The sequence below is a fragment of the Oryx dammah genome, unplaced genomic scaffold, assembly GCF_014754425.2.
Source record: "Oryx dammah isolate SB20612 unplaced genomic scaffold, SCBI_Odam_1.1 HiC_scaffold_28, whole genome shotgun sequence".
NCBI lineage: Eukaryota > Metazoa > Chordata > Mammalia > Artiodactyla > Bovidae > Oryx > Oryx dammah.
This window is the reverse complement of record NW_024070212.1, coordinates 564461-584311: the sequence shown is the minus strand read 5'-3', so window position 1 is coordinate 584311 and position 19851 is coordinate 564461. Positions and strand designations below refer to the sequence as shown.

Sequence of the window (19851 nt, the reverse complement as noted above, 5' to 3'; positions counted from 1 at the left end):
AATAAGAGTTTTTAAAGTGATAACATTCTTGGAAATAATCTTAGAGAGTCTGATCAATTCTAAGTTTGATCACAGCTTAGCAAGAAGATTGTCTATCTCATTTTCATGTTCCACTGAATCTTAACTGATTCCAGTTGTTTCTTAAACATTTCTGAGTATACTACTTCGTGGGGAATTTCATTTTTCCTTTTTGTCATAGATTCTTAACACATTGTAGTACTGCATTTCAGATTATTAAATCCTTTTTAATACTTTATGTAAGTATTAGATACTGTAGTCATTGAATCATTGAAGAGAAAAAAACATTTTTATGATGATCCTATGACATCGAACATTACTTAGCACTTTTGTCTATAAGTTTTCAAAGAAAGATAAGAAAGACTTTTAACTGGTAGATTATGGAAAGAATTTTGGCTGACTAAACTATGGAAAATGGGAATGTTTCCATGTTACCAAGATAGTATTGCTACTGAGGAAAATGATTTGATGTTAGATGTAACATCTAAAGATTATGTCTTATTGTTTTGACCAATAGGCCTTAGCATTTTTAACAATAAGGACTTAATGCTCTTTATGTTGTGTTTTGTTTTCTCAATCTCTTATTCAGTTCTAAGTCCAGATGGGTTTTTGGGTAGTAGGAACTGCCTGTATTGGTGGGAGTGTCATCTTAGAACCATGATTTCTGTTATTGTCTTGCATAGAAATAGAGAAAATGAAAAGATATGCTTCTTGCTTTTGCTGTGAATCTCTATTGTAAATGTTTGTACCTTTCATTTCTGTCCCTTTCTTTTCTTCTGTCACTTTTGTGGGGGTGAAGGAGAGGCACAGCGGGAATGTGAGGACTTGCTGGGCAGCACTCCCATCTCATCAAACCAAATTATTTGCCTTCTCTTAGTCTGCAGCTGAGTCCCTGAGTGTTAGTGAGGAAATTGTGACCACTTCATTGGGCGCTCCGCACTCTGTTAACAGTCTGCAATGGTCAGGTTCACACCTTATGTCTCTCAGACTTTTAGCACCGCACTTTGTCCTCATCCTACTCTCTCGCTGAAAACCTTCTTTCATTCCTAGTAGGGGGAAAAAGCATTCACTTTCCTACTTTTGAATCTCTCAACTTTCCAGCATCTGTACTCACACTGTCTATGACAGAAGTGGTCACATTGTGGGAAGAAGTGTATCTGCTCCTAACAGAAGCTAACCAGTGCAGTTTCCATCTCTTTCCGTCTTTTCAAGGAGTTTGCTCCTTGTCCTGCATCTTTATTACTACCTTTCCTACTGAAGTTTTCCTTTCCACCTCAAACATGCTCTATCATTATCTTGTCTTTAAGAAATCTCTCATTTGGCCCACATTCCCCTCCAGACTCACGTCTTTGCTCCTTTTATAACCAGACTCTTCATAAGAGTAGCTGACGTATACTGTCTCTTTTTTCTTACCATGCTCCACTTATTTACCTACCAACCCTAATCTGCCTTTTGACTTCCTTTTTCACTGAAACTTTTTGTCAAAGTCACTAGTGACTTCCATTTTGCCTCAAAAGTATGCTTCTTTCTTTTAGCCCAGTTGCATTTAGCGTAGTCTGTCACTTTTTCTTGAAGCACTTTTCTTTTTTGTTATCTGTGATACCACTTTTGCCTACTTAACTCTTATTAGCGTCTCTGGCTGGTTTTCAGCAACCATTGTTGATATTTCTTATTCTGTAATTACTTGTCAGTGTTTTAGTGGAACCCCATAGCCTGTGTTATCTTCTCTACATGCACCCTGTCCCTCATAAAATTGTATCAATTCCTGGAGCATTTAATAATCTCTGAATGTATGCTGATAATCTGATCTTCTACCCTGAGTTACATACTCCTCTGTCCAGCTGATTATATAACACTTTGTTTTGATTATCTTTGGACATCTTGGGTCTAATATGTCCAACTATAATATCTTCCTACCCTTCCTATCTCACTGATCTCTTTAATCTTGATAATTTCATATCTTAGTAAATTATAATTACTGCATATTTGCTTATTTTAACAGACTATGGGTTACTGATTCCTTGCTTTCCCTCATGTCCCTCACCCAGTTCATCATCTGTTTCCTCTGTATCTAAGATACCCTTTACTTCTTTTCATCTTACTGGGTTGGCCAAAGAGCTCTCTCATGTTTTTTGCATAAGATGTTATGGAAAAACCTGAATGAACTTTTTGGCCAACCCAGTACTCTTATTCCCTTATACTTTGTTGTCCATGCAGCAGCCAAAATGAGTATTTTAAAATATTAGATCAGATTATGTAACTTTGCCATCTCAAACTCCTCAAAGACTTTTGATTGCATTTATAAATATAAATAAAAGAGGAAAAAGAACTGAATCTTTATGGCTGGTGCCCTGTTTGCCTTTCTAGGCTCATTTCATGCCATACTGTGTCTTCCTAATGATCATTACACTGTAGCTGTACTGATTTCAGTTCAGTTCCTTGAATATGCCAAGCTTTCTTCTGCCTCTTTGTTTTGGATTTGGAGTCTTTGTAACAAACTTACTGATCTCTGTATTCCAGAAGTTCTTCCTTTTTTTTTTTGGTTCTCAGCTCAAATGTCACCCAAGGGAGGTCTTGGATAACTCTCATAGCTAGATTCATCTTCCTTTTCTTCCTGCCCCCAAATTTTATTGTGTCTTGAATAGCCCTGTTTATCTCCTGAAAAGCACTTATTAGAATTTGTAATTATTTTATTTTTTATTGATTTGTTTATGACTATTTTCTCATTCGAATATGCTCTCATAAAGACAGAGATTTTATGTATCATAAGCCTCTTAAAGATACTGTTAAGTCCCTTAAGCTGGTATAACCTATGTAAGATATATTTAGCTATTGATAGTCTTTATAGTTTCAGTTCCATTTCATTCATTCTGGATGTTTCCAGTAGGCTTCACAAATTTGATGATATCTAGGGAAGATGCCATGAATAGATATCCAGTTATTTATTGTTTTTGGATTCATTATTTGCCCTTGGCTGTCCAGACAACATAAAACTGGATACTTTTTTCTTACTTTATTCCAGAAATATTCCATGTTAACTTATGGAAATGCTTGTAAAAAATCCTTTTGGTACATGATGAAATCAGGACAGGTAAAAATAAATACGGGTAGAAGAAAAAATGGAGCCACAGTGACATGACTCTATAAAGTGCTTCCCTGAAGAATAGTGTGTCTAGAGGGGCTGCTGGATGGGCTTTGAGTTTTGTAGCTGAATTAGGAAGATAATATACTCAAGTGGAATTTGAAGTCAGTTGGTCACTCTCTTTAAAATTTGAATTTCTTTACCCTTTGTATTTTTGAATTTTATTTTTATTCACATAGACTATTTGAAACTACATTCTATATACATAGCACAGAATCTGATTAGACATTTTGATTATTCATGGTCTTTTCTTGAATGTTTAACAAAAGATGGTGCTTTTGGAAATATGGTTATTAGATTACCTATTTAAAGACCAGAAAGATATGAATATGAGCTGAAATTATATACAGTTAAAATGATATCTTCATAATTTTATTTATAAAAAATATTTCAAAGTAACTACAAAATATTTTTTTCTTTCTCAATAATGCCTGTGAGACATGAGTTTTAGTTGTTTCTCAAACTAAGCCTTTGTGTGTTGTTTGTAATTTTTTCCCATGGTAAGTAAGGAGCTTCTTGTAATGAGAGAGTGTTAAATGAGACAGTCATTCCAATGTGTTATACTTTAATTACCTCCTTTGGTCTTATTTTAATTTAAGAAAGAGAAGGTAGTTTCTTTGGATTGGGTAAGGAATATCAGTACATAAAAAATTCAGTCTGGAGGGGCTCACCTTGAGAAGTGTGTCACCTAGAGGATCCATGAGTTTCTAATTAATGGACCACTAAGAGTCAGACATGACTGAGCGACTTCACTTTCACTTTTCACTTTCATGCATTGGAGAAGGAAATGGCAACCCACTCCAGTGTTCTTGCCTGGAGAATCCCAGGGATGGGGGAGCCTGGTGGCTGCCATCTGTGGGGTCGCACAGAGTTGGACACAACTGATGCCACTTAGCAGCAGCAGACCATGAGAATTGAATTTTTTTTATGATAGTACATAATGACTTATGTGTGGATTCCTGCTTATTTACAGATTTCTGTGTTGGCTCAGGTTTTGACATTTATTTAGGTCTATTTAGAATCTTTATGGCAGAATTGAGCTCTGTTGAAAAATTTCTGGGAAAGTAAAAACTCTTGTATGGCATAGCAAAGCAAACTTTTCAAAGCTCAGATAATCCAGTTTACAGTTTCCTTTAAAGGGTCAGGGTCTAGTCAGATGAGATATGTGCAATTTAGAGAGTAGAAAAAAGTGGAAATATTAGGTTAATGAACACTTTGGGGAAACTAAAGAGGAGATCAGAGGAACTTGTAAATCAGTAGAGGAACGACCACTTCTGATTTCGGAGGTAGCAGTGAATGGTGACATGAAGTGAGATCTTAGTTCTCTGCCCAGGAATTGAATGTGTGTAGCCTGGTCTCCCTGGTAACTCAGTGGTAAATAATCCATCTGCAATGCAGGAGATGCAGGCTTGATTCCTGTGTCAGGAAGATCCCCTGGAGGAGGTGATGGCAACCCACTCCAGTATTCTTGCCTGGGAAATCCCGTGGACAGAGGAGCCTGGTGGGCTACACATAAAAGAGTTGGATACAACTTAATGATTAAACAACAACAACAAAAAGCCTGGATGAAAACCAGAAATTCCAACCATCAGACCAGCAAAGGGCTACCGGCTAGAAGCAAGTTTTCCCTGGCTCTTGCCCCCATTGAAAAATGCATTTCTCATGGAGGCAAAACTGTTAAAACAGGTACAAAGTTTATTATTAGAGACACAGCACAACAAGTGAGAGAGCAGGCAGAGAAATGGTCTAGTTAGACTAGAAGTAAGGCAGAGATGCGCGCCCTGAGAGAAGGGGTGTGGGCATCTCCCTAATGTGGAGGAGCACAGCTAACTTCCTGAAGAGGGAGTTAAATCATTTACATAGAGCAGTGCTTCCGGGCCTTTATCTTTGGCCGATTACCTGGTTTCTTCTTCCACATCTGACCTTCTTTAGGACCCTCTCCAACACACGTGCACAATTTTTTCCAAAATGATTTCCAGCCCAGAGGCCAGTGGGTCACCTGTGGCATGACACATTATGGGTTGGTACCCCCTCGTTTTGACCCCTGAGGAGCCTTTTTGAACATGTGCAATGTCTCCCTTGCCCCAAGGATGGATAATACTCGATCTCTTGATCTTTTCCTCAACAGGGTTTAGCCCTTCTCTGTTTCTGCCATGGCTATTGTCTTAAAGTGTCCTCGAGGAGACAAAGTTAGGCTATTTACCCAATTTCTGTTGTTATATCTGTTTCTGAAGGAGGCTGGTTGTAAATATCTAACCTACCTCCTGTCTCAGGAGATGCAAACAGGAGTCTAGTTATAAGTGTCCAGCCTGAAGCCCATCTTTTTAGCCCCAAGAAACATAAACATGAGGCCAGTTGTAAATACCTAGCCTGCTACTGCTGCTGCTAAGTCGCTTCAGTTGTGTCCGACTCTGTGCGACCCCATAGACGGCAGCCCACCAGGCTCCCCCATCCCTGGGATTCTGCAGGCAAGAACACTGGAGTGGGTTGCCATTTCCTTCTCCAATGCATGAAAGTGAAAAGTGAAAGTAAAGTCATTCAGTGGTGTCCGACTCTTAGTGACCCCATGGACTGCTGCCTACCAGGCTCCTCCATCCATGGGATTTTCCAGGCAAGAGTACTGGAGTGGGGTGCCATCGCCTTTTCCGAATACCTAGCCTGGAACCCATCTATTTCCTGCCTCTGTTCTAGGAGGAAAAATACCCAAGGATCACCTGGACAAAGGAGCAAGTTGGGATTGACAGCAAGCAGATAAAGTACCACCAAATTACATGTAAAAATAATCCAGTGTCCAGGACAAAAGATCCTATGTATTGGAAGAGAGGCAGAACTGGAGGTTACAACCAGATGGACTTTCGTTGGGTCTGTGCTGTGCTCTGTTCATTTGCTTAGTCGTCTCTGACTCTTTGCGACCCCATGGCATGTTTGTAGCCCGCCAGGCTCCTCTGTCCATGGTGTTCTCCAGGCAAGAACACTGGAGTGGGTTGCCACGACCTCCTCCAGGGGATCTTCCCAACCCACAAATCAAACCCAGGTCCTCCCACATTGCAGGTGGATTCTTTACTGGCTGAGATTACCTATAGTTTATTGTTGTTTTACATCAGTAGGAATTGTCATTATGGAGACTTGCCTAGATTCTTTAAAAACAAGGAGAGTAGAGTTAGTAGTATCAGGAGATGGAAGTACGAATTTCCCATTAGCAGTTCCTGGCTCATTGTTGAGCATTTTGTTGTTGTTGTTGTTATTTTTTTTAATATTAAGCCCAAAGATACGCGTTGTATTCACTTTTGATTTTGGTTAATGTTAGCAAAGACTAAGTTTCCAAGCATTTATTCATATCACAGATGGTATATGTTTGTTTATACATTTTTAAAAGAATGTAATATATATGTATCTTTCATGCCTTTAATATTTCAAACTGCTAACAGTACTATTTGCTCAGACTGGTATTTCTGCTTGGAATTTTAATTCAAAATTTGGCTTTCCTATTTAGCTCTGTGATGACTTCTTTCCCTAGCCTCTTTTTTCTTTTTTTTTTTTTTTTTTTGAACTTTTAAACATACAACCAGCCTTGTAAGTCAGCAAACAAATCCTTCTTTGAAAGGCACTGGGAGCATTGAATTATGACATTATCATAACTAACTCTTAATTTTCCAAGTTACAGAACATTACTGCTTGTACTTAGAGCCTGCCACAATAGATTTGCTACACGGTCATTGTCTTGTGGGTCAAGGATGGAGACTCACACCCCATGAAACATTTGCCAGTGCAAGAGAGGTGGTTTGAAACAGCCATGAAGTTGGATAAATATTTTGTGATTTTTTTTAAGCATAACTTGACATATCTGTTCTCTCTCTCTCTTTATAGTAATTTCTTTTGAAGTAAAATGACAAACTTCATGGCTGCATAATAATGCTTTATTTTATATTGCTAAAAGTGTTACTACTATGCTGACAATAACTATAGAATACGTATAAACTTAAAAAGAAGACAGAATAATATTGAGCATTACAATTTATTTGTTAGTGAATACTATCCTACTTGATACGGAGAATTTTCTAGGAGGAACTGGCAGTAAAAGACTGATTATACTTGAATTGTGAAATCTTAATTGCTAATTGAATAAAATTCTTTATAAATAGAGGACATGGTAACAAAGGTTAGTATCTCTGGCATGATTGATTCTGAAACAATAAACCAAATTTGCAGTCTTATAGTCTATATCAAAGAAGCTGAAGAGTGAAAACTCTGACTTAAAATTCAACATTCAAAAAACTAAGATCCAGTCCCATCACTTCATGGCAAATAGATGGGGAAACAATGGAAACAGTGACAGACTTTATTTTCTTGGGCTCCAGAATCTATAGATGGTGACTGCAGCCATGAAATTAAAAGACCCTTGCTCCTTGGAAAAAAAGCTATGTCCAACCAAGATAGCACATTAAAAAGCAGAGACATTACTTTGCCAACAAAGGTCCGTCTAGTCAAAGCTGTGGTTTTTCCAGTAGTCATGTATGGATGTGAGAGTTGGACCATAAAGAAAGCTGAGCGCCACAGAAGTGATCCTTTTGAACTGTGGTGTTGAAGAAGACTCTTGAGAGTCCCTTGGACAGCAAGGAGATTCAACCAGTCCATCCTAAAGGAGACCAGTCCTGGATGTTCATTGGTAGGACTGATTTTGAAGCTGAAGCTACAATACTTTGGCCACCTGATGCAAAGAACTGACTCATTTGAAAAGACCTTGATGCTGGGAAAGATTGAAGGCAGGAGGAGAAGCGGATGACAGAGGATGAGATAGTTGGATGGCATCACTGACTCAATGGACATGAGTTTGAGCAAGCTCCGGGAGTTGGTGATAGAGAAGGAAGCCTGACATGCTGCAGTCCGTGGGGTCACAAAGAGTTGAACCCGACTGAGTGACTGAACTGAACTGACTAACTGAAAGTTATTTGGTAATTTATATAATTTGCTGTGTCACTGAGAGAAATTCCATGTACTCCCTACATCAAATCTACAACTAATTTCTACCATACACTTTGTTAGAGTGGATGAAATTTTTATGAAGTGACAACTTTTATGAAGAGGCAACTTCCCTCTTATCTACTGCAGCTCATCTCTTTTGGTCTACTCAAGGACATCATTCCTGCAGTTGCCCACTTCTTCTTCTTATCTTCTCTCCTCTTCCCAATTAAGTATATGTCTGTCACTATACAAACATACGTAGTCTGTCTCAAACTAAAGCAAACCTCCCTTGATTCTATTCTCCCACCAACGGTCAGCCAGTTTCTCTTTTCCCCACTCACAGCAAAACTTCTGGGAAAAGTACATATGCTTTGTCCCTCTCCTTCTTTACTTCCCTTTTCTCTTGAATCTGTTCCAGTCAGGTTTTGGCCTCTGTGACTTCACTGAAATGGCTCTTGTCAAGCCATTTTCTTTGTGGTTAGTTCTTGGTTAGTGTCTTTTTCATTGTATCAGCAGACACAGCTGCTAACTTTATCCTTCTTGAAACACTTTGATCCCTGAACTTACAGAACTTGGTTCACTCACTCCTCCAATCTCCTTTTTGCATTCTCCTTATTCTTGGTGTTCTTCCCTTCAGTTTATTTCTTAGACTTCTTTATTTTTACTTTTTCAGTGACTGAAAGTAACATTGTCATTGCTCCTGCTAAGTCGCTTTAGTTGTGTCCGACTCTGTGCGACCCCATAGATGGCAGCCCACCGGGCTCCTCTGTCCTTGGGATTCTCCAGGCAAGAACACTGGAGTGGGTTGCCATTTCCTTCTCCAAGATCGTCATTGACATCCAGATTTACTGGTGAATTTTAACCAGTAGATATATATAGTACTACTTCCTCCTCCTCTGCTCTTCCCTGTCACAATAAATGGCAACTTCATTTTTCCTGTTATCTACACTGAAAACGTTGGGATCACTCTACATCCAAGCTATCAGCAAGTTTTTCTGCCATTACCTGTAACATATATATATATTTCACATCCAGATACACTTCCCCTTCTGAGCATTTGTACCTTTTTCTTTGCCTGGAACAGTTTTCCTCCAGATAGCCATGTGGGTTACTCCCTTACATCCTTGAGGTCTTTATTCAGAAGTCATGTTAGGAGAATAATCCTTCCATGATGACCATATATGAAACAGCAGCCTGTCCCCCTCTATCTTCGTCACCCCTATCTTACCCTGCCCAGTTTACTTCATGGCACTTATCCTCACTTGACACATAGAAACACATACAAATACACTGTTGTATGTTTTTTTCTCAGAACACACCAGTAGGGACTGTTTTTTGGTTCAATTTTTACTTATCCCAAGAACCTAAAACAATGCCTCATACTTAGTTAGGTCCTCAACATTCTCTGCACAATTTCATGTTATATTATTTTTTAGCTATGGCCACTGCTTCAGATGAAGTGTAAGAAAATGTTAAAGATTATGTAAATATTATTCATCTTAAAAAGTAAATGATAAGTCTAATATAAAAAACATTTTAGCTAAAAAATATGTAGCTTTTACTTTTTAAAGGGCTCTCTACTAATAAATTTCAAGAATTGTTTCCAACTGTCGTAACTTTTTCATAATCTTAATTATTATCTGATTGAAATTTGTAAAGTAGCTTTTGTATATAGGTTAAATGAGATAACTGATATTTTCTAATTGTTGTAAAAGGAGATGCAATTAGGAAAGGAACGTTCACTTTTAAATGTTTTGCTATGAAAGATTTTACTTACACTCTATGTAACTACATAAATATTCTTAGAGAACTCTGTCTTATTGTAGTTAAACAGAAGCATTTGGGTATATAAGTGTGTGTAGTGTATCATAATTTAATGATCAGTAATTTTTTATGAGTAGTTTGCTTTTAGTATTCCTCTGTGAGATGTGTTTTATTTATACCCTTCTCTCTTTAAAGTATGATTGTATTCTTACTATTTTCTGTTTTATTACTATCTTTTCATCTTTCTTTTCCTATCTGTATCAGAATTTCTAAGGGGGCCTGAGATAGCTTTGCTCCGTAAGCGCCTGCAACAACTGAGGCTTAAGAGGGCTGAGCAGCAGAGGCAGCAGGAGCTAGCTGCGCGTACCCAGCAACAGCCTTCCACTTCTGATCAGTCTTCTCATGAGGGCTCTTCACAGGACCCTCAGACTTCAGGTTATTAATATCAAGTGTCCTTAAGCAGCTGGTAGAGTTTTTTTGTTTGTTTGTTTTTAACACTGCTGCTGTGTATAAGATGCTTCTCTTTTCCCTTTCCAAAGAAAGCTGATGCGCCTGAAGCTTTTCCCTTCATTTCTAGTATATGGTGAAATTTATTATCACATGGCTAGAAGGACAGATTGCCAACAGCACTTGCTAGTGAGGTGAATATAAAATAATCTATTTTGTTTGTAATTTTAGAGAAGGACAAATATTTATTACTTCTATAGTTAATGAGCTACCCCATCTAATAATCTAGTGAATTTGGAGCCTGCATTGATGTTTCTATTGATATTTTCTGTGTGTCCAAATGATATCTTTGCTTATGGCTCCTAGCTCCTCCTCTGTATTTTTTTTTTTTTGTTTTGCTTTAAAAGTTAACCAGTACTTCTATTACCACATAAGCATAGTAATGCTAGATTTTGGCCAATAATCTGCTTCTGTAATCATTTGAAAATTTTCAATATTTGCTTTCATAGTCCTCCTACACATAATCAACTTTCTCATATGTGGGACAGGAAAAATATTCTGGTTTTATGTTCCTGTTCTTAATATATAAAACTTTGATAAGATAGTAATAATTCATTGAGTATTTTAGTGGCTCACTTTTTTTTAATAGCCAAAAAGCTCATGATGCTCAGTAAATATCTACTGGAAGAATTCTTGAAAGACACAGCATAAAATAATTTGTCAACTTAATTCTTTCAAGAAGGATAATAAATAGACATCCTACACTATAGTTACTGTAGTAGGTGCTGTCATACTAGTGTAATTTACTACTTTGACATACTTTATTTTGCCACTCTAAGGAGTGATGAGTTGGGAGTTAATTACTTTGAGAACTCTGACTAAATTACTTGGATTAATCTGTATATTGTTAGAACTGGATAACCTCTTCTTTATAAATAAATATCTGTTTCCACTAAGTGCTGTGGTAACAAAAAGCATATTATACAATACCATGGTGAAATAAAATAGATTTAAATAACTGCAGTATAGACATGATGTTTGGAACAAATTATGGACCTGATTTTTAACTTGCTGTTATATAAATAGAATATCAGTGAAGCAAAGATATTTTTCTCTCACTCATTTTTTTTTTAACCATAGAGCAATCTTTTCCCCATATATTAATAAGAAAGTTTGAATAGATTAGAGTTGTAACATTTAGTATTAAGACATTTGCTATGATTTTTTGCTGTACAGCACAGGGCTTCCCTGTTCGCCCAGTGGTAAGGAACTCAGCTGCCAATGCCAGAGACCTGGGTTTGATCCCTGGGTCAGGAAGATCCCCTGGAGAAGAAAATGGCAGTCCACTCCAGTATTCTTGCCTGGGAAGTCTCATGAACAGAGGAGCCTGGTGGGCTGCAGTCCGTGGGGTTAAAGAGTGGGAGGGACATGACTGAGCACACACACATGCTTAGCACAGGGGTTTTAGAAGTGAAAATATACAACATATAAAACAATAAGGAAGAGAAAATGTCTCTACATGTATAAATATTTTTAAAATACTGAAATTGAGCAGATAACAAACCCAGTATTAGAGTGAATTTGATTATAAAACAAAACTGCGTACATTATTGGTAGAGAAATGTACACTGTGGACATTAGGAAAATATTGACACTGAGTCTCTATATCTAATTCATCAATTTGAATTGAGACCAGTTCTTTTTAGAATCAAAAAGTTTTAGGGTGGTTATATGTTTTTTGTGAAATAAGATGCTGTTTTCCCCACTCTTAGCATCATTCTTATTAAATAATAACTAGTTTGATAACCAGTGCATTTGTGGTAATTTTTGAAAAACCAGTGTTGAGTTAGACACCTTGCCAGTTTTGAAGCTGAGAAACACATTAATCTTATTTTTTGTTATTGAACAAATTGCTTGGGTCCCTGAGGCTGCCCACATGGACCAATATTAGAAGCCCTTAGTGCTATTATTCAATGTATGTTTGCTCTCTTCCCTTACAGTGTGAGATGGATTGTATATGTCTGTATGCTTTTTGTATACGTCTGTATGCTTTTGGTCTATATGTTCTATATGTATACGCCATATGCTTTTTGACATAGCATTCATATAAGACCACTAGTAATCTAACCTGTAACATGCCCTAGGTTCATTTGCTAGCGTTACTTTTATCTTATTCTTTCTTCACATGTCAGGAACACTGTTCGGTAACAAAAAACGTTTTAAGAACAGCTGAATAATGTATTGTTAGTTTGTTACAAGAATATCTTGTCCATTTAGTAAATCTTGAAAAGGAGGAAAGATGAGTTGACTTATTGTAAAATTCTTCATTTTGGAACATCCAAATTATAGAAATACAGAGTAGAAATTAAATTTATGAAATTCAGCAGGGAGATTGGTTGTATTTGAACAACAACTCACAAAACATTTTCCTACATTTCATGATGTATGAATACAATTTTGGATGTGTATATTATGGGCATTAATTGATCCATTCATTCATACTAGATATTACTACTAAAATCATGAATATAGTTAGCAGAAAATTAGCGTTCTATATTTTAACTTTTTAACAATAGAAAAATGCTCAGTTCTCATAAAACATTTTCCCATTATGTCTTGATATCCTCATAGTGTCAGCAAATGATGATACTATCAGTAAATTATATTTCTATCATCATCTCACCTGTTTAAGCCTTTTAGGTATAAGATATTCAAAGGAGACATTAATGTAATTTTGGAAACCAAGAAATTTTAACAAATGCAGAATTTCTGAGTGACTACACTGTCTGAAAATATTTCATTCTCTTTTCAAAGTATAGGACTCATGAGAATATTTTGTGACAGGATAAGTGTTAGATGAAGCTACCTAATACTTAATTTCTGTAGGAAAATGGCATCAAACCCTCAAGCCATTTTATAGAGTCTACATTTTAATGGGGTCAAATGAGAACGTGTCTGATGCCAATATTTCTTGGCAATTGAAGACTAAAACACCATTCTAAGGCATCAAACTGTGAAATGAGCTGTATAAGACAGATTGTAACATATGTTTTAAACAATTCTCCAAGGTACCAAGCAGTATTTAAAATGAGCTGTATAAGATAGATGTTAATATACATTTTAAACAATTCTCCCCTCCCATTTTTTCAGCTGTGAAATTAGAATTTCATGGGGAAGTTTTAATATAAAATACATAAATGACACTGTTGAGGTTGAACATAAAGAAGAGTGTTAAGAAATGCCAGCTTAATTCCTTGTCCCTCTTGCCGCCTCCAAGCCACCTCTGCTCTCAGAAGCACAATTCAAAAACCACTGCTCTAAAACAATTTTTGACACCTGTAAATGATAATTATTCATAGCTAGTTTCTAATATTTTATTTTTCAAAATTAGTGTAAATTTCTATAAAATATTTACATTTTTAGTTTTAAAAAAGTGCACTTTTTTTAGACTTGCAGGAAATACATCACAACTTGTTTCTAATCTTTCAGTGATTTTTTTTTTTTAATCATAAAGAGATGAATTTACTTTCATCAGATCACTTGTCTAGGTGTTAGACTGGCTGAGTTCTTATTCCTGGCCTTATGAAAAATGACCTTGGGCAGGTCATTTGGCTGCTTTATGCCTCAGTTTCCCGATTACTGATTTCTTTAGTTAGCGTGGCATAAGGATGGGATAGAGAATACTGTATAAAGTTTTTATACTCCTAAATAGGAAAGTACACATAATATTGGACTATCTTAATTATAATAGCTTTAACTTACTATTAATACCTGAAGATATCCTCATATTCCGACCATGAAAGGTTGATAGTATTCAGGGTTTTGAATGAGCTGTATGTATGTTTTTCAGACGAATGCCATGAACAGCTGTGGCAGAGGCATTCAGCATATGGCTGATTTTAAACCCAGCTCTTTTTTTCCATTTCAGGTCCCCTGAAGTCATGGGTTGCTGGCTCCTGCTCAGAGTGACAACACCCTGTGGAGTCTGCTGGTACTGGCCCAACCACCACAGAGCCCCACTGGAGCATGGAGCCAGCCTAGAGAGGGTGTCAGGTAGGAACTGTTTTTTCACTTTATGGCACGGTTTTGCCAATTGGAAAAGAAAAAAGTAATTTTTATACCCCGTAAAGGGTATGAAACATTGGTGAATATTTTAAAGGGCTTTTCAAAACTGAGCCATATTGGAAAAAATCAGCATTTGCCCAGTCCTCTGAAAACAGTCTTCTGTGCAACATCCAGTTCATCACAGTGTCCACGCTGTCAGTTACATGTAGCACTTCTCAAGTGGATGCATTTGACCCACGGTTTTAGTGTTTATAACATGAGCGTTTAGTGAATTAGATGTGATGTTGACTTAGTTCTGCAAGTACTCTTCAGCAACTTTAAATGATAGGGTCTTAAGCAACACAGTGATGGGTCGCTTAGAACTTTAAACATGGGACTGTGCTCCATGTTTTTCAGAACAGCATCCTATCATCATTTTTCTTTTCTTTTTCCTTTAATTATTATTTTTCATTCAACACTATGTTTGAGAAAAACAAGCAAGTAATAACATTAGTTGACCCTTTCCTATGTGCTATTGAAGTAGTTTACATATATTATCTCATTAAATCCTCACAAGAACAGTATGTGGTAGATACCATAATTTTCCCCATTCTACAGATGGAGAAACTGAGACTTACAGACGTTAAATAACTTGCCCATGATTACAATATTACTAAGTAGAAGAGCCAGATTTGAACCCAGGGAGTCTGACTAGAGTCTTTGTTGTTTAAATTATAATTCTTTATTTTTTCATACAGTTAAGAAAGTTTCAGTGTCAAAGGGCTAAAGAATTTTCTTAAAACTAGAACATGAAATGTTTGGAGATATATAGTAATTAGGCATGAGGCACTTTGGCTTAGACTGAAGGAGCTTTTGCTTAAAGTTTATCTCTACTTTAAAAATAATAAATTAAGAGACTGGCAATAAGCTGACCAACTGTACTGCATTTTATAATAAATTATCATGGGACCATATAGTCAATTTTTATTTTGTGATAGTGCTTTCTAGAAGATACTTCACAGAGAGTTGAAGTAGAGTATGTAAACATTGAAGCAATCAGCATTGAATTAACACTTATTTTTGAAAAATATTAGATATTCTGATGATTATTATATTAATATTTGGAAGTATTTCTGTAAATTAGAAGTTATAGTTATTATATTTATGAATATCTAGTGATACAGAAACATTTTACTTCAAATGTTTATGAACAGGAAAGTAATCCTTTCAAAAACAGTTGCATAGTACCCAAAATTAAAAATAGAATGGAAGCAATGATCAAGAAGGATTTCTTCTTAAAAATTGGTCTTCAACATGTGAAGAAAGATTATTCCCCAGATACATATAACATCTGGACAGACTGTAAAACCCAGAAGGAAGACCTTTTAGTTTAACATTATCTTTGTGCCTTAACCTAAGTTTCATTAATTAAATACTTCAAGAGTTTGAAAATACACAATTCTTTGAGATGACAGCATTGTAGATCCTTTCTCAATGTGTTTTATTTAAAAACTTGTGTAAGATGCACTTTATTTCATAAGATTTGTGCATTCCATAATATTTGTGAAAAAATTAAATATTTGTAAAAAGATTGCATGGAAAGTTGTTCTCAGGTTCTTAAGAAGAGTATAGTGGAATGTATAACGGATCCAGAGGGATAAAAAATATTTCATAAGACGCTTTCTAGGAAGACTTTCCAATATTTATTTCACTGACTCACTTTTTTTGTTTTTCTTAAAGAATATAATTTTGTTTTTTTCCAAAGATTGACTCATCTGCTCTTCATTGTATCTAACTCAGAAATTGATATTTGAGAAGTCTTATAAAAGAAAGTCAAGCATGACTAGATTAGGGAACCAATTAAATTGCCATCATTCCATTTTCTTTTTTGTTCAGTACAGATTTGTTGGTGCTTCCCTGGTGGCTCAGAGGTAAAGAATGCCCGCCGTTGCAGGAGGTGTGGCTTTGATCCCTGGGTCAGAAAGATCCCCTGGAGAAGGAAATGGCAACCCACTCCACTATTCTTGCCTGGAGAATCCCGTGGGCAGAGGAGCCTGGTGGACTACAGTCTATGGGATCACAAAAGAGTTGGACACAACTTAGTGACTAAACAACAGCAACAGATTTGTTGAGCTGAATATTCTAATGAAGCAGGGATAAGGATACTATTATTTAAATGATGATCATGCTTTATGAAAATCTAGTAGTATAAAAATTTATGACCAAACTGGTTACCTCAAAAGGTAGACAGTTTGAAATTGATACAAGTAGTCCTGGTAGCGGGGTTCAGAGTTTTAAGTGTACAAGCAGTCAAGTGGTATAAAATTGCTAACAATCAAGGATATATTAGAAAACATATTGAGTTATGGTCACTCATAAATCAAAATACTTACCATGGGAAGAATAATGTGTCATTATAAATAGCTACTGATCAGTCAAAAGTGCAGAGTTCTATGAACAACATTTGCTAAGAACTGGAGCATAGGCTGGTAGAAACTAGGAATTATTCTTACATTTAGTGGAGAGCTATGTATGCTCGCTATCCACATTTTCTCTTTTCCTGTAGCTCTACTAGGACATTGGAACCCAAGCCAGTAATAGTAGCCACCTCTTTCTGTTCCCTCATGCCTTTCTTAGTTACCAGATCTCTGGAATGACCAGGAAGAAAGGAGAGTGTTAGACCTAGAAATATTGTGGCTTGTCCTCTGTCACACAGCTAAGTTATTGTCAAAACCAAAGTTGGAATCAACACTGACTAATTCTAGACTGGTGCTTTTTCCATTTCCTCATGCTGCCTTAACTTTATACGAGTGTTTTTCAAACAACAGAACCCATTTATTTATAAAACAAATTCTTTTACATAGAAACTCGGTGTATTGAAGGGTAAAAATAAAACATTATGTTTGAAGCCACGGTAGCTAGAAAGCATGAAGCCCAAAGTGTAAGCCTTTTCATTGCCTTTCTTTTCCTTTTCTCACCAGGCACCTAAAGAAACCAAAGGCTTCACAGTGCAGTTTTAATACTCACCACATACCATAGAGTTTTTAAAAGTTACTGTGTTTCTGTAATGGTAATTACTTCATTAAATATTTCTCATAAACCATTTTCCTTGTCTTATGTCTTTGAGTTCCTTTTTCAACTCAAGATAACATCTAGCTAAGTGTAGTGAGCATTTCATTTCATGCTTTGAATCCTCCAATCCAAAATAAAGCCATCTTAAGGAGCTGGAAAGAGGGTTTGAGAAAGACAAGGAGTCTTTCTTTTGGTGAGGGAGATACTCTGTTTCTGTTTTATCTACCTTGCGCCTTGTGCCTGTGCTAAATGAATTTGATAAAAAGTATATGCATGGAAGTAGAAGAACATTTTCTCAACTCATTCTCAAAGTTACTAAATGCTTGCCTGAAATAACATATCTTAAGCACATGGCCTTGCTTACTCACTGCTTGGGAAATACGCCACAGTACTTACTTCTATTCCCCACCATTATACATTTGTTTCTTAAGCTTAGAGATGATCATGACATTGCTGTGCAGTTTTCTGCTGCTTACTTTTAAGTTAAAATCTCATTTTTGTTTCAGATTCTCCTTCTTCTGTGGTTAACAAACAGCTTGGATCCATGTCACTTGACGAGCAACAGGGTGCGTGCAACAGGAGATGCGCTATGCCCATCCAGCCGTAGTTTTATTGCAGTGCATAAACCAAGCTCTCTCTCACTTTCTCATAGCATTTCATTGTGATCTATGGTCTAATAGTCAGTGTTTTGTGGGTTAAATTATCTTAGGTAGTATTATGCCCAAAGGGCCTCGTTGGCCTATACAAATTACTTTCTGGGTAAGCTAATTTCTTTGAAATCTCTTCCTATAACAGTATTATATGTATATAAAAAAGATCCCTTTTTACAAATTCTAGCTGTCATAAAATTGTATAACTGTGGGTGTGAGGTTAGCATATTACCTAGTGGCTACTTTTAGAAAAGTTACTTGAGCATAAAAATGTTCTGTATTACTACATTGCTGTCATAACACTTGGTTTTATGTCTCACTTGTCTGATGCTCGACCTCTAGGTAGCTTTACCTTTAAGAAATACGATTATCAATGCAGAGATAAGCTCCAAAGTCACCAATCAGAAGGGAAAATAACTTCCACGTCCACTTGCCTTCTGAAGTAGGAGAGGTATACAGTCCACTCTGGAGCCTTGAGCAGAGGTTGATGAAGTAGATTTTATAAATATTTTTCAAGAATGTAAAAGTAACTTAGCCCCAAAGCCATAAACTTTTAGTTGGCTAAAAGTTTACATATGTAGGGTGACTCATTTGTCATTGGGGAAATGAAATACTGCTGAAGTACCTATTTAGTATGAAATAGATTTAATTTTAACTGTCTTCTTGGAGAATTATTCAAAAACTAATTCCGAAACAAATTAGAAAACTCCTTCTGTACATCTGATCTTAAATTATTGTTTATAGACCTGAGATGGCAGATATTTGCTATAGGTTTTTCTGTTCTTGAGAATGAATGAATTCATAAGTGAATCTGAGAACTAAGAAATTATGCGTGTTTTATCTTTATACATTTATTGTAGAGGTATTAACAGTAAAGAATGATTAAAGTGTAAAACACAATTATAATATTATATATAATATATTGTACTACTGTTTAGAATTGCTCTCTAATCAAATAATCTTTTTTTTGGTAAGGCTATATGAATGTAAATACTACTGAAGAGTTTGTAGCCAAATTCATATTTTATTTAATCTTACAGAAAATTTTCCATGGAATTATGTCAAATATTATATTTATGTTGTAATTAATTTATATATGTTATGACATATGACAGAAAGAAATGAGAATAAAGGATAGCTCCCAGATTTTTGCCATCAATGCCTGGGTAAACGATTCCATTTACTAGGGTAAGCTAGTTCGGGCGCAGAAATCAGGAGTATTTTTTGGGCCATGTAAAGCATATTTGCCTTTTAGTTATGAGTGGAGATGTTATATAAAAGGTCAGATATTGAGTAGGCTTGGCAGAAGCTGCCTGATGATAGACCATCATCAGTGTAACTTGGTAAGAAGTTCTCTGAGCAGAAATGTTCACGACAGCATATCCGAATGAATGAAGTCCCGAGGTTTTACCTGCCTTTTTATTCAGCAGTACATCTTTTAATGTACTGGGGACTTCTACATTACAGGGTTTTATCACCTAGAGGTAACGTCTACTATAAAAGTGAACTGAAACTCCCCACTGCTGTCTTTCTCACCTGGACTAATACAGTAACCTCTTAACTGGTCTCCTCACATCCTGTCAGGCTGCATCTGTTATCTCCAGGCAGAGTAAACTTTTAAAAATGTAAATCTAAGCATATTGTTATTCACTTGCCTAAAACTTTTAAACTGTTTGCCCTTGCTGCTGCTAAGTCGCGTCAGCCGTGTCCGACTCTGTGCGACCCCATAGACAGCAGCCCACCAGGCTCCCC

At 36.4% G+C, this 19851-nt stretch overlaps 1 protein-coding gene across 10 annotated transcripts in view; it reads left to right on the top strand.

The window, feature by feature from the left end:
* Positions 1 to 19851, top strand: part of DCAF6 (DDB1 and CUL4 associated factor 6) — a 183804-nt gene that overhangs the window by 104586 nt on the left and 59367 nt on the right. For 6 of the 10 annotated variants that reach the window (XM_040229940.1, XM_040229934.1, XM_040229932.1 and 3 more), the window contains 2 exons: positions 10151 to 10321; positions 17956 to 18015. In XM_040229940.1, the coding sequence (XP_040085874.1) occupies positions 10151 to 10321; positions 17956 to 18015 (231 nt within the window). The remainder of the gene's footprint in view (positions 1 to 10150; positions 10322 to 17955; positions 18016 to 19851) is intronic. The other 4 variants (XM_040229938.1, XM_040229937.1, XM_040229936.1 and 1 more) reach the window with 1 other exon arrangement.